Source organism: Phycodurus eques, chromosome 2, assembly GCF_024500275.1.
Source record: "Phycodurus eques isolate BA_2022a chromosome 2, UOR_Pequ_1.1, whole genome shotgun sequence".
Taxonomy (NCBI): Eukaryota; Metazoa; Chordata; class Actinopteri; order Syngnathiformes; family Syngnathidae; genus Phycodurus; species Phycodurus eques.
Genome location: NC_084526.1, coordinates 37,149,613 through 37,165,582, shown reverse-complemented (window position 1 = coordinate 37,165,582; position 15,970 = coordinate 37,149,613). Strand labels below are relative to the sequence as shown.

Genomic DNA, 15,970 nt, shown 5'->3' with positions numbered 1-15,970 from the left:
GAAAGACCTGAGGCAACACATATTCGACCTGAAACTTTTTTTTTTTTTTTTTTTTTTTTAGTTCTAACCAGTCCAAATGTGCTCCCCTCACAATATACTGTATTCCACTTGTTTTCTCAGGGAAGCCTGAAGAGTTGCCACGTAAGCCTTTGGGCCAAGAGCTGCTGGTGCTGCCGAGTCCACTGGAGCCCTCCAGAGGAAAGGGCTCCTCAGCCAGTGGTTGTCCCAAAGCAGGACTCGGCCTCCACATCATATCCAACCAGCCAGATTCCATATCTCCAGACCAGAGCCCCTCCAAAGACATCAATGATCTACATCCTGTTGGTGATGAAGAGGTCCCTCTTCCTTCTCCAGACCCCATCATTATCCATAGTCAGGCCCTGTATACCTCAGATGACTTCCCACTTACTGGTCCACCACCTTACGAGCCCCCAGGGTGCCAGGCACCCAGAACTGCTGATCGCCTCTCACAGTCTTATGAGTGGAGGGTTGAGGTGCAACCTGATGACTCAGGACTCCCAGATATCCACTCTACTGACAACCACACTCTTGCGACCGTTAGCACTGAGGGATCCTCCAGCAGAGTCCTGAGGACTCTATCAGCCCCCATAGTTCTTGCTCAGTCAGAAAGTGAGATGACAGCAGAGATAGGGGAGGGTAGTTCCCTGTTCCAACTGTCGGATTCTCTCTCCTCCAATAGGACTCTGAACCAGGATCGGCCTTGAACACTTTATGCCCATTGTCTGACACCAGCTCATTATTGGTACTCTCCATGTACATAAAATTTTACCTGCCTTGTGCACATGCTTTGCTGTGTGAAAAGGCTAGCACTAGGTATGTTCGCATCACATTCTGCGGTGGTGTTCCCCATACAGTACTATTATCGCATACAGTATCTTAAAACCTCAGCTATTTACTATGAAGCAGAAGGAATACATTAGGCTATTTCAGGTTCAACCCTAATATCTCAGGGTCACACCCATGGTTCACACTTAAGAGACATTGATGCTTAGGTGTTGTAAACATGAAAATAACATTGACTTGCTGATGAGTAAACACTATATTTTGCACATATGCGGACACACACACAGACACACACGCACAACTACAAATGACTATGCGTGCCGGTCATTTTTACAGTGTCAGGTTTGCAGCTTAATGATATGTAGTAGAGAAAAGCTTATCAGCCCCACAAAATTATGGGGCTTTGAAGAGGCCCTCTGGTTGTAATGCACTTGCTTTTTCATGCAAGCCTCTGGGATATATGATGCGCTTGACCCAGATTTGGTCTTTGTCCTTCAGGATTCAAAGTGTTTATTGTCATATGAACTTTGTAGTAATAGATGAATCAGAGGTCAAGGGGATGCCCGAAACTTTTTTAATTGCAAAAACATGGGGGGGAAAAATGTTTTCTTGTATATGATGCTGATCAAGATCAAAGACAGATTGCTAATGTTCATGTAAACATACTAATATCCTGTTTAGCTCAGTCTGATTGATTAGTCAGATTATCAGTGTCGGGCAATTATTTAAAAGGTGGCATTTCCAGTTGCAGGACCAATCATTTTCAAAATCATTTGACCAAATTAAAGGGTGATTTCATTATTTTTTATTAACATTTGATCAATGAAAATACTGTAAAATCAATTTCTGTTATTAAGCTCACTTATCAGTTTAAAAATTGAACACTTGTGATATGATATCTGCATGAACAGCTAGGGTATAATGGTATGGGGCTTTCTGGAGGCAGCATCTGTTTTCTTGCTGATCTACATTGTGCACCTACAGTCAACCACAAAAATGAATGTAATGTGACTTCACTTCAAGTTAACATTAGGCACTCAATCTGGCAAGATTAGTTTTAACAAGTTAAATCGTGGTTTGGGGAGGTCTTTGAAATTCTTCAATTACTGCAATTAATACATCCATCCATCCATTCTCCGTACCGCTTGCTTATCCACACTCGGGTTGAGGGTGTGCCAGCAATTGAAAGTTGTGTTAATCAAAAATGTCAATTTAGAACTCATTTTTTAACCTAGTCAGTTACAGGTAGAAGATTCTTGAAAGGTGTGCTCATATGGGAGTTTAAAAAAAAAAAAGAGAAGCTTTTAGAGTGACAAGTTCCGCATTTAAGAAGAGATACCTATTTTTAATGATTTATTTGGTCCGTATTTGAAACTTAACTGACAGACAACCTAAAAATACCTTCTTCCCCATGTATTCATAAGAAATTAGGATAATTTTTCATATTCCATTGTGAACTCAAGAACCACATTAAGCTTTATGTCATGCTTTTTCAAGGAGAGAAGAACTGAAACAGAGGCATAGCCCTTATTAAATAAAAAAAAAAAAAAAGGGAAAACGTTTGCTTGCCCTTTTAACTTCTTGTACTGATATCTTGATGCCTTATTTGGAGCGATATTGCTTCTTCTGTGGTCATTATGAATGAAACACAATAACAGAAGAGGATGCACAATAAGACAACAACAAAGTTGAACTTGAGGTCTCTGCCATGGTAAGATGGCTCACTGTTAAAGTTGCACCCAGTGAAACTTTTTACTCACTAAAATATTGTTTTACTCTTTAATTACCTGATTCCATCAATACTCGGAATATTTAAATGGGGAGCACTCATTTTCATTTTTTAAGATGATTTTTTTTTAAAATTATTATGATTATTTATTTATTTATTTTACATTGCGTTACACGCCTTTGCTCGTAACAAGGATGTTTAGATTATTAGTGGACATGTTAAATATATAGGACTAGCAGGCCTTCAACTGTTTTCATGGAAAAAAGTTAAAAAGCTGACATCTTGTGCTTGTTTTTGCTTACGCGCAGTTTTAGCGAAGCGGCGGAATAGAACTCTGCTGGCCATAATTGTCTTTCCATTTCATATCATGTACATTGAAATATAAAGTGCATTTTTATTACACGTATAATGTTGTTAAACTCTGATTCTTAAATATTAAAACGTTTGCGTACAGTCTGTGTGTGGTGGTATTGTCAACTAAATACTGATTTATGCACCGACGGGAGAATGTGGTCCACAGTGAAGATTAAGTCAAATTAAACTGGAACTGTTTTTATCCTGGATAGGGGTAAACTTCTGTTATGACTCAGATGACCAAAAAAACAAAACAAACAAAATGCCTTATGTTAACAACCTGCTTCCTAGCTACTGTAGATGTGTACGCACATTTTGGACATCATTAGATAAAGGGCGAGAAGAAAGTATATAGTTGGCGTCCTGTTGCAGCTTTCACGTTTTTAGATAGCTATATATATATATATATATATATATATATATATATATATATATATATATATATATATATATATATATATATATATATATATATATATATATAGAGAGAGAGAGAGAGAGAGAGAGAGAGAGAGAGAGAGAGAGAGAGAGAGAGAGAGAGAGAGAGAGAGAGAGAGAGAGAGAGAGAGAGAGAGAGAGAGAGAGAGAGAGAGAGAGAGAGAGAGAGAGAGAGAGAGAGAGAGAGAGACGAGCTAAAAAGCAATTCAGATTCTTTAGTCATACACAATGGAAATTCACTGTTCCTGAAAGCAAGTTTCCACAATGAGAACAACACAAGGCTGGGCATCATCCTGGTTGGCTTGTGCCAGTCACACTTTTCACGTAGCTCCTACCCCTCCTTGGTATTTTTTGTTTGTTTTTAATGGTTTAAGCCATCAGTTTTTTTCCCATCAGTTTTTAATCCATCAAGGAGGAGACTACAGAGTCTGCGGGGCAAGACTAGCTGACTGAAAGACAGTTTTATTCATCAGGCTGTCAGGAATCTGAACTCTCTGCCCGCTCTGCCCCCTCTACCTCTTCTGTCCTCTGTCCATCTGAACTCTGAACTCTGACGCCCCACATACATACACATGCACACACACACGTACACACATGCACACACACGCACACACACACGCACACACACACACACACACACACTAGATTCAGGGTTGCACCAGCCACTTTAGCAGCATTGGCGTTTAGTCATTTAATTTATAAATATCTTATTTGCCTTTATTCTCTGACCTTAACTATGTTGGACACGTCATCTGATCATTGATATTGCACATTAAATTAATGTTTTATACCAGATATACCATAGTTTTATTTAGATTTTTATATCGATATTATTTGTACTTTGTAGCCCCGCGGGCCCTTGCGTACTAATTTCATTCCACTCTTTCGCATATTGAAGAACTGACAATAAAAGACCTTGACGTTGATTTACTGTATATACTGTCACATGTGGGGAGTAGCTGGACCCAAGAGCAGCCGGAGGCGGATGTAAAATGATGAACAGTTTATTAAGGAAAGGTTATGGAGGTGGTCCTGTATGTGTTGGCAGGCGGCGGCGTGGACAGGTGGCAGGCAGTGGACAGAACAAAATGACGTGGGTCAAGAACACAGGGGAGCACTGGGAACGAGGAGACACAAGAGTTAACAAGGAAAACGAGGAACAGTATAAGTTACTTGACATAAGGTGGGCCGTGGTACCGCTACGAGAGGCTGCAATACTTTGGCGAGGATTTCCGGGAACAGGCAAATGATCTATAATAGTTAATAGTTAATGTTGAGGCTAATTGCTCAGAAGCAAGTTATCAAGCAAGTACACAGTGCTAAATAACGGGAGGCAGGGGAGCTATTTATAGAGGTAGGAACAAGTCACTATATGAGAGTTGCAAGCTTCAAGTTTCAAGCAAGTTACTGTGGCAAAAATTAAGCAAATCCAAACTGACGAAGTTTAAAGCACGTTAAGTCATGTCGTTACTGGATTTAGGCAAGCTGTAAGTCAAATCAATCACAAAATTGAACACAACATACAGTATATTGGAGTGAAAATGAAATGTTTTTTCTTCAGTCGACTGGTAATCAGTGTAAGGTTTAACCCAGTCAATCAGGAGGATGTGCGTCTGAGTGCTGGCCCTCCCTGCCTCTTTGCTCTGTTAGGCCTGCCGCACACCACGCGAAGTGCGCAACCCGATTGGATCAGCCCAACACAAAAAATTGACAGTTGGTGATTCACACCTGTACATGAAGCAATTTTTTATATATTGACGTCCTGCGACATTACACGACGAGTCTTTATAGCCTTTTGAGGCTGCCCATTCAATGTATTGTACTTTATCACATTTATTAAACCATAAAAAGAGTGTTTATTAAGGAAGAAGTGGGTTGCTATAGAGAAAGGATGTGGGTGAAAATAAAAGAGAGTGCGATACAGTGGGAGGAAAAAGTATGTGAACCATTTCTTAAATGTCTGCATAAATTGGTCATAAAATGTGGTCAGATTATCTAAAAGAGTCTACTTAAACTAATACCAACCAAACAATTATGTTTTCATATTTATATTGAAAATAATATGAATGTGAGTGCGAATGGTTGTTTGTTTCTACGTGCCCTGCGATTGGCTGGCGACCGGTTCAGGGTGTAGCCCGCCTCCCGCCCGAAGATAGCTCCAGCAGCCCACGACCCTAGTGCGTAAAGAAAATGGATGGATGGATGGATGGATAATATGTAAACATTCACAGGACAAGGAGGTAAAAGTAAGTGAACCCGTGGATTTAATAATTGGTTGACCCTCTTTTGCCAGCAATAACCTCAACCAAACATTTGCTGTCGTTGATCTGACATACAACGATCAGGATGATCTTTGACCATTCCTCTTTAAAAACTGTTGAAGTTCAGCAAGATTCCTGGGTTGTCTGATGTGAAGAGCTCTCTTGAGGTCATGCCACAGCATCTCAATCGAGTTGGGTTCAGAACTTTTTATATAAACTTGTTCAAACCTGGTTGAGGTCAGGATGTTGACTCAGCCACTCCAGAAGACATTTTTCTTCTTCTGAAGCCATTCTGTTGTTGATTTGCCTCTGCTTTGTCCTGCTGCAATGCCCATCCATTCGAGCTTCAACTGTTGGACAGATGGCCTCTAGGTCTTCTGCAAAATATCTCGATTGTGAATTTTTTTTTCCCATTGATGATAGCTGTCCAGGCCCTGAGCTAAAAAGCACGCCTATACCATGATGCTCCCTCCACCATGCTTCACCATGCTTAGTATAAGGTTTTGTTGGTGTGTTGTGCCATTTTTCCTCCACACATGACGTCGTGTCCCTCCCAAACAATGCAGAATATTTTGCCAGTAGTGCTGTGGAACATCCAAGTGCTTGTTAGCAATCTTTAAACATGAGGTAATGTTTTTGTTTTTTTTCAACAGCAATGACTTCTTTCTTGTTGTTCTCCCATGAACTCCATTATTGTTTAATATTCTACATATGGTAGACTTGTCCACAGAAATGTTTATATGAAGATCAGACCACATTTTATGGCCAACTTATGCAGAAATTTAAGAAATTCCAAAGTGTTCACATACTTTTTCATCCCACTGTATATTGGGAGGCTCAGCACCACTCCCATTCATTGAATATAATGGCGCGGTACGTACCGCTTGCATAAATTTTGGGAACAGAGACTGCAAGCTTCGCTCCTCTATCCACAGGCACATATGCAATTATAAGTATAGTTAAGCATTGTTGTAAAACACAGCATACTTTATATAATGTATATTAATAACTCGGTTCCCAGTCGCTTAAAACCCAGAAATGTATTTTTAGCGTATATGAGAGTTTATGTGCATTTTGATTGGCTGTAATCTGCGATGCTGACATTGCACAACACCAATTAAAATTTTGAATTGCCGGAAAACTAGTGGCCAAGTGACCGGCCACTCATAAAAATCGTTGCACTGTACACTGTGTGAGAGTCAGTCAGGTTTGGCCGCAGTCTGTGGCAGGCTTGAGTCAACATCTCCTTCTTAAACTTTAATGACTTTATGCCATTTTTTAAAATCATATTACATCTTAAATGCCAAATTTGAGTGTATACAGCAGATGCCATGGAAGGAGATATAATGCACATTATGAACTTTTACTCTACTGCCAAAACAATCAAAGAGGGCAGTGAAACCTTCCACTTTGTTGTTGTAATCGTCTAACAGTCTATTGTCCCAACAATAATAAGGTTATAGGAATGTAATAATATTTATTAACATGATAAAACCTGTAAATGTATGTTACATACTGTATGAGGTGAGTCAGAAAAGACTCACAACTGATGTCGCAATATAATATCTGAAATCCACACTACAAACCTTTTCCACTTCAATGTAATCACCCTGGATCTCTTTGTAGATGTGCTGGTTGATTGTCAGGCCCCATGGCAAGAACTCGCAATGGACAATGCTGCTCATATTGAAGAATGTGATCAATATGACTTTGACTGTCTTGTTTCCTTGGGCCTTGACGACATTGGACTCTTCCACTGAAACCTCTGGCATTTCATCTCCGGCTCGTACTGGAAGATCCATGACTCTTTACCTGTGTGATGACTCTCCCTAGCCCTAGCAAGTCTTGTCTCATTGGTCGTATCATCTCTTATTCTGCTCATTGCTTGACGAGCTGACACAGAGGATATGTATGTAAAAACGTGGGAAAAAGTTCAATGGCTCCAGAGAGCTGAGTTCACAATTATATATACTCCAGAGCATTTATAATGAAGGGGAGAACCCCAAACACGAGTCCTCGAACTTTTCTGACACACCTTGTATGTGTGCAACTAAAGAAGAAAGAAAAACACTGATTTAAAAGCCTCACTTGTGGAAACTATTTAACCTTATGTTATTGGAACATATGACGAATCTGTGAAGCAATACATTTTTTATGGGACTCTTAACAGATTATAGGTGTCCATTTATAACCATGCATTACTAGGTAGACTGTATTCTTAATTTTGATCTATTTTTTTCATAGTAAAAGCTCATAGAGATTTGTTTTTATTCATCTATTCCAGATCAAACATTAAGTAAGAAAACTCATTAAAATACACAACTCTGTGTGCGTGTGTCAATGCGTGCGTGCATGCCCATGTGTTTCGAGGGAATGGCTCCTCTGATGTACGCTGCTTCTGCAGGAGATGAGCCTCTGGTGCAGATGCTGATAGATGCTGGAGCTAACCTGGATCTGCAGGTAGAAAAGAGCTGATGCTCTGTTCCTACAGATTCTTACTGTACAAGTGGAGTAATGTCTGAGAGGTCTGCACTGTGGCTGTTGTACAGGTCCCCAGTTGCTCTGCCAGACACCCATCATTCACCCCAGCAGTCGACACTGGGTGACTGTTAACTTGCTTTGCTCCACGATCACCTGTCTGTCACTCAGGTCCGATTGAATTGGGTTATCTACTGTATAAAAAAAATCACGGTTCACCAATTGCCAATTCAGTACATCCCAGATATTTCTTATAGGTCAGTTTAGTGCAGTTACTTACCTGCACATCACTGATAGAGTTCATTTTATAATTGATTTTATTGTGTCAGCAATGGCTTACAATAGGTCAACTGGGTTCATATTCCTAGCAGAAAAAAAACAACCTTCCAGTGTAATGTACTCTGAATATTACAGAGAATATTCTGTAATATTACAGTCAGAGTAATATGAAATAAATTTAAAAATACCAACCTTAGCCGAACTAATAGCTAATGCACACACTCGTAACAATATCAACAGGAACAAATGCAAGTAAAGAGCAACATTTACCTTGTTTTCTATAACTACAGTATTCTAGTTAAAACATCACCACAATGAATTCAGGGTTCCATAATGTTTTTCACTGAATACATTGCCAGTACCGTCAGTGTGAAGAACGGGGTCAATGCTTAAGGCAGGAAAACATCTCACGTCATTCAAGCAACGCACACTTGCCTTCAGTAACCATGAGCTTGTGTAGAGTGTGTGGATGGTGAGCTCAAGTGGACAAAATAAATATCTGCACCTTTCTAAAGCATCAGATAATGCCATTGAATTGCAAATATGAAATATTTAAGCATATGCAATATATAATAACTAATTGGTTGCACTCTAATTGTGTACTTTCTGGGTGGAGTAACCTTGAAGTGTGGGCATTCCTACTAACGGCCTAGCGCATATTCTGCCTTCATCTTAAGCACCTTTCTTTCGCCGCACTCTGGAGGCTGTAGTAAGTCAAGTGCTGTCATGATCTGTGCCCTGCAGTTCCTCTTTTGGAGCTTGGGTGGCCCTTTGGGCTCAGGTGTCATGAACGGAACAGAGGATAGGACCCAAAAATGTACGACTCCAAAACAAATGGACAGTTTAAAAAAGAGAGGTTTAATATACGGACAGAGGTCGGTACACAGGCAGGCAATCCAAAAAAAGGCAACAGTATCCAAAAACGTGAGGCAAAAAGGCAAGGTCGGTAATCGGAACAGGGTCTAGTCTTACTGTGAGTCTTTGAGATGGAAACAAGGAATGCTGGAACGCGACGACAAGGTACAACGAACTGGCGACGAGAAAGAATGAGACACGAGGTTAAATGCAAGGGGTAATTAGGGTGAACGAGGCACAGGTGGTGAAGATGCTCTCAGGAGCAGTTGTGCATGAAACAGGGGGATGACAAAAACCAGACACACACCCATGACATCTGGAGGAATGGAGGCATTGGCTGGAGGAGATCGTTTCTCCATTCATCATCTGAACCGACCACAAGAATCTTGCCTATCTCCATTCTGCCAAGCGTCTTAACCCCCGGCAAGCTCGTTGGGCCCTTTTTCTCAGTCGTTTCAACTTCAGCCGCTCCTTCCGCCCTGGTTCATGTTCAACAACACTTCTGGTGGTCCCGTCTGGCTAAAGACACCCGAGAGTTCATCCTAGCCTGCTCCGTCTATGCCCAAGGTAAGGCTTCGCATCAAACCCCTGCTTGTCTGCTATGCCCCTTACCCATTCCGAGCCGCCCTTGGTCTCACATTTCCCTGGACTTCGTTACCAGCCTACTCCTCTCTGAAGGTAACACCATCATCCTTACCATCACCAATAGTTTCTCCGAGTGTGTCCATTATGTACCCTTCCCCAAGTTGCCCTCTGCTTTTGAGACCACGAACCTTCTCGTCCTTCATGTATTCAGACTTCACGGCATTCCTATTGACATTGTCTCGGACCGAGGCCCTCAGTTTTCCTCCCACGTCTGGAAGGAGTTCTCCAAGCCGGTGGGGGCAGCAGCCAGCCTGTCTTCCGGCTACCACCCGCAATCCAACAGCAAGATGGAGTGGGCAAATCAAAACCAAGAGTCTGCTCTTCACTGCGTTGCATGCAATCCCGCCTCCTGGAGAACATCTCTCCCATGGGTGGAATATGCCCTCAACTCCCTCACCAGCTCCGCCACAGTTATGTCTCCCTTCATGGCATGTTGTGGTTTCCAACCTCCTCTGTTTAAGGAACAGGGGCATACGGTGGTGGTTCCCGTGGTGAGGGAGCACCTTTGACTTGTCCAATCCGTTTGGAAGGATGTCAGGGCTGCCCTTACTCGTTCAGCCAAAAAAAATAAGCAACTCGTGGATCTTCATCGCTCTCCCATGCCAGCATACAAGGTGGGTCAGATGGTTTGGCTCTCATCCCGTGACCTCCCTCTCCAAACTAAATCCTGTAAACTCAATCCACGCGTCATTGGTCCCTTTCCTATCACAAAAATCATCAATGCCACCTCAGTACAGTTAAAACTTCCCCTATCGCTCAAGATCGATCCGACATTTCATGTTTCTCTTCTTAAACCTGTCTCCACCAGTACCCTTAGCCCTCCGGCCATACAGTTTCATCTCAGTTTCTCCCTGTGTTCCTGATCCACATCATTCCGCCTATCCGCGCCACTGCCTGCCAAACCACCTAGGACCACGTCCATTACCTTTCTTCAATAAACTATTCAGCATTTTACATCTGTCTCTGCCTGCTCTTGGGTCCAGCTACTCCCCATACATGACAAATAATGGCTCGAGCACATCAATGCAAGCCTGACATAATTGAAAGATAGCAATTAGATGGTGTAGAATATGTGCGTCTCCACTAACAACACAAGGAGGCCAAATGTCAAAGAGTTGCTAACAATGTCCTCGCTTCATTCTGGTAGCTATTGCTGGAGGCCAGAACGGATGTGGAGGGTGGAGTCCTGTTGGATGGGAGGGAGAGCTCTGCTGAGACCGCTACAGCTGGTTGCTGCTGCGGGTACTGCATTAATTTAGTGTAGGACTTTATGTCCTAAAACGGGATATAAATGTTCTTCTCATTAGTACAGTGGCAAGAATGTTTTTAATTTGAAGACACATTGGAAAACAAAAGGCTGTGGATAATTACAATATGTACATGCAATTTCCTAGCTTTTATTTTTTTTAAGAAATAAAAAAAGTTTATTATCACCACATTAGAATCACATGAATGATGCAATTAATGGTTTTATTCATGGAATTCCATTGCACATCTTGAAGCCACTGATGACTCTGATAGATATCTGTACTGCAATTACGATCAGTACAAATAATCTATGTGACGATATAAATGCTGTTGCGACTGTCTTGCTGGGAACTAATGAGTATCGGCTCTGTACCAAATATTGAGTGTTACGTCTTGCTAGGTTACTACGAGATGGTGAGCAGTAAGCAGATCCTTTGATGACATGAACTGCTTCAGCTATGCGGCTGCACACGGACACCCTTGAGACATTTATCTTTTTTATATATACCCTTGTATCGAAATCAAAATGGCGCTACTTAAGTGATTTACCACCACATGGTTTCCATGTGAAACTAAAAGCAATACATCACACCTGATGTCTATAATAAATGAATGAAAGGATTAACTCCAACTACAGCAAAGGAAGGAGGATATCCTTTATCTGGAAAAGATCCTGGCTGAAGGAGTGGAGAATGGGGTATCCTGTTTCAGAGTGCCCAAACGCCATCCCAAGACTTTGTGAGGCCAGGATGAAAGCCCTTCAGCAAGCAGCATACTACAGCGCTGAGCATGGCTACCTGGACATTACCATAGAACTACGAGAGATGGGTGAGCATATGAAGTTAAACTCTGGAGGCTAAAGACCTGAAAGCTTTTTTTTTGTAGTTATTTACTTTTACTCATTTGTCCTGTACATAATAGATCCAAGTACATTTCTAGACAATGATCTCTAAAATAGTTGTTCTATCCACCAGCAAATGGGTCAATATCACTAAAAAGAGCATTTCATGTTCTCATCAGTCACTCAGTCATGATGAAAATGTAGCACAATAATGAATCGAGTCTGAGGTCTTATTATGAGTGGCCAAACATTTGCATCAATGTCTCTTAAAATATATTTTTCATTTTACTATATACACACACACACACACACAAAAACACACACACACACACACAGGCACGGTGATGGACTGGATAGCACATCTGCCTCACAGTCCTGAGGACCGGGGTTCAACCTCACCTGTGTGGAGTTTGCATGTTCTCCCCGTGCCTGCGTGGGTTTTCTCCGGGCACTCAGGTTTCCTCCCACATCCCCGAAACATGCATGGTAGGTTGATTGAAGACTCTAAATTGCCCCTAGGTGTGAATGTCAGTATGATTGTGTTGGATATATTGTAGAAGTTATCATTTATTTGCTTAGCTTGCATTAGTATTATGGACAATTTTTAGAAAGAAAGATGTCTCGCCTTCCAGAAGATGACTCAGCAGCAATCATCTGAGAGAAGGACGTGGCCGGGACATGGCAGGTGTTGGTGCCATGTTTTCACCTTGAAACCCTCCCCTTAGTGTGTTGTGTCTTGTAAACTTAGAAACCTCCCTATTTTCAAATAAATGCAGGAGCGACGGGAGAGATTGTTTAGAACGTGTTGAGAGGCTGTAACCTGAACAATCTCCCATGCGCCCTCCTCATGAGAAAAAGAAACCAGCGTCTTCATTCCTTTTGTGTCTATTTTTTATAATGTTGGGCAAGATAAATCCAACAGATTGCTTGTTTGTTTCTATGTGCCCTGCGATTGGCTGGCGACCAGTTCAGAGTGTACCGCGCCTCTTGCCCGAAATATAGCTGGGATAGGTTCCAGCACGCCCGTGACCCTGGTGAGGATAACCGGTACAGAAAATGGATGTATATATATATATATATATATACATTCATTTTCTCCATTTTCTGTACCGATATATATATATATATTTTTATATATTATGTCCTTTTATCAGGTTTGCAAGATAATTTGGATTGAAATTGCCCAGGATGCCCTTTTTTGAGCTATTCTAGTTGGTCTTTCATGGCTGGCATTTGAAAAAGGCCGGATTTCTCATTAACATTAACCATGTAAATAAGCTTTGCTCTGATTGTATCCCTGATCTTCTCAATTTAAAATATTTATTTATTTATTTATTTAAAAATAATAATAATATGGAACTGATTGGCCGCTGGCAATATTTCGGCGGCCAAGGGTTAATGGTGACGGATCATTCGATGTGGGATTTTACTGTCATTGTGAAGCAGAATTCACCAACCGTTGGCTTACTCTCCCACTCATTCGGAACTTCAGCGGAAATGACAGTTAATGACTCACAACCCCACAAAGGAGGGGAAATGGGTAAGATAAAAGAGAGGAGGATATTTTGAGAAGCTGATCTTGTGCCCCATTCACTCTCTTGCGCACATTTTGGCGAAATTGACCGCAAGCTTTGCTATTTAATCCACAGTTAAATTATAAATTATAATTATAGTTAAGTATTGTTGTAAAACACAACACATGTATTCTTTTATATACTGTATTTGCACGGCTTTGCGGCTGGTGCCCGGTTGCTCGCTCCAAACCCGAAACTGTACTTCAAGCATTGTGTGAAAGCTTAATTTACAAAGTCATCCTCCACGAAATGGGACCGAACACAGCATAATTTTGGTTCCAAAATGCTTAGTAATTTCTCCCCAAATAAATTGAAGCCATTTGTTCCTCAACTCCTCTTGAGTTTGACAGTTGACGCAGTTTAAGCCTTGCACAACACGCAGCTGTGTTGTCAATCAGCCATTTTTCCTGAGATGATTGGGCATATAGCAACCACGAAGTGGGCAGGTACTTGAACATAGGCGAAACAACAACCCGTCAGCGATTTCAAATCTTGTCGTTTGCAAGCAAAAAAGAGCTCACAGACTCATTTTGACCTGTTATAAAAAAGAAGAAAACATTTTTTATTTTGACGGCATGGGACCTTGAACTGAAAATTTATTTAAAGTTAAATGGAATTTCTGCTCAGCGTATTTCCTCGCCACACCTGCAATATTAAATATGCTTAGTTTTCCCCTTTATTAAAGATTGCAAAACATTGTTTATAGGTTATTTGATTTATCACTCTAACTGTCTGAATTCCATCTCTAGGACTATGTGATAACTAAAAGGATGGCATCTGTTCTTTCTCAATGCTACGGCTTTTCTGCTATTCCTGCTATCCCGCCAATGGACGTCACATGGTCAACACAGCTACTGCAGGTACCACCTCACTGCAAAGCTATTATCGGAAATTTAACAAAGGATTACATGTTGCCCTTGTCCTTGTTAATTTCCTGAACAACAATGAGATGTCTGATGTAACAGTGGGTACGGAAAGTATTCAGACCCCGTTAAAATTTTCACTCTTTTTTATATTGTAGCCATTTGTTAAAATCATTTAAGTTCATTTTTTTCCACAATGTACACACAGCAACCCATATTGACAGAAAAAAACGTAATTGTTGAAATTTTTGCAGATTTATTAAAAAGGAACAAACTGAAATATCACACAGCCATAAGTATTCAGACCATTTGCTCAGTATTTTGTAGAACCACCCTTTTGAGCTAATACAGCCATGAGTCTTTTTGGGAATGATTCAACAAGTTTTTCACACCTGGATATGGGGATCCTCTGCCATTCCTCCTTGCAGATCCTCTCCAGTTTTGTCAGGATGGTGAACGTTGGTGGGCAGCCATTTTCAGGTCTTTCCAGAGATGTTAAATTGGGTTTAAGTCAGGGCTCTGGCTGGGCCATTCAAGAACAGTCACAGAGTTGTTCTGAAGCCACTCCTTCAGTATGTTCGCTGTGTGCTTAGGGTCATTTTTAATGTGACCCTTCGGCCCAGTCTGAGGTTCTGAGCACTCTGGAGAAGGTTTTCGTCCAGTATATCCCTATACTTGGCAGCATTCATCTTTTCTTCGACTGCAACCAGTCTCCTTGTTCCTGCAGGTGAAAAACACCCCCACAGCATGATGCTTCCACCACCATGCTTCACTGTTGGAACTGCATTGGACAGGTGATGAGGAGTGCCTGGTTTTCTCCACACATACCGCTTAGAATTAAGGCCAAAAAGTGCTATCTTGGTCTCATCAGACCAGAGAATCTTATTTCTCACTATCTTGGAGTCCTTCAAGTGTTTTTTTTTTTAACAAACTACATGCGGGCTTTCATGTGTCTTGCACTGAGGAGAGGCTTCCGTCGGGCCACTCTACCATAAAGCCCCGACTGGTTGAGGGCTGCAGTGATGGTTGACTTTCTAGAACTTTCTCCCATCTCCCGACTACATCTCTGGAGCTCAGCAACGGTGATCTTTGGGTTCTTCTTTACCTCTCTTACCAAAGCTCTTCTCCCCCGATTGCTCAGTTTGGCTGGCCGACCAGCTCTAGGAAGGGTTCTGATCGTCCGAAAAGTCTTCCATTTCAGGATTATGGAGGCCACTGTGCTCTTAGGAACCTTAAGTTCAGCATAAATGTTTTTGTAACCTTGGCCAGATCTGTGCCTTGCCACAATTCTGTCTCTGAGGTCTTCAGGCAGTTCCTTTGACCTCATGATTCTCATTTGCTCTGACATGCACTGTGAGCTGTAAGGTCTTATATAGACAGGTGTGTGGCTTTCCTAATCAAGTCCAATCAGTATAATCAAACACAGATGGACTCCAATGAAGGTGTAGAACCATCTCAAGGATTATCAGAAGAAATGGACAGCACCCGAGTGAAATATATGAGTGTCACAGCAAAGGGTATCAATACTTATGGCTGTGTGATATTTCAGTTTTTCTTTTTTAATAAATCAGCAAACATTTCAACAATTATGTTTTTTTCTG

The 15,970-nt window shown here is 41.3% G+C and overlaps 1 protein-coding gene across 3 annotated transcripts in view; it reads left to right on the top strand.

The window, feature by feature from the left end:
* si:ch211-71n6.4 (USP6 N-terminal-like protein) overlaps positions 1–2,109 on the top strand; it is a 73,059-nt gene extending 70,950 nt beyond the window's left edge. For all 3 annotated transcript variants that reach the window (XM_061670554.1, XM_061670553.1, XM_061670555.1), the window contains exon 14: positions 121–2,109. In XM_061670554.1, the coding sequence (XP_061526538.1) occupies positions 121–725 (605 nt within the window). In that variant the 3' untranslated portion in view covers positions 726–2,109. The remainder of the gene's footprint in view (positions 1–120) is intronic.
* The last annotated feature ends 13,861 nt before the right edge of the window (positions 2,110–15,970 follow it).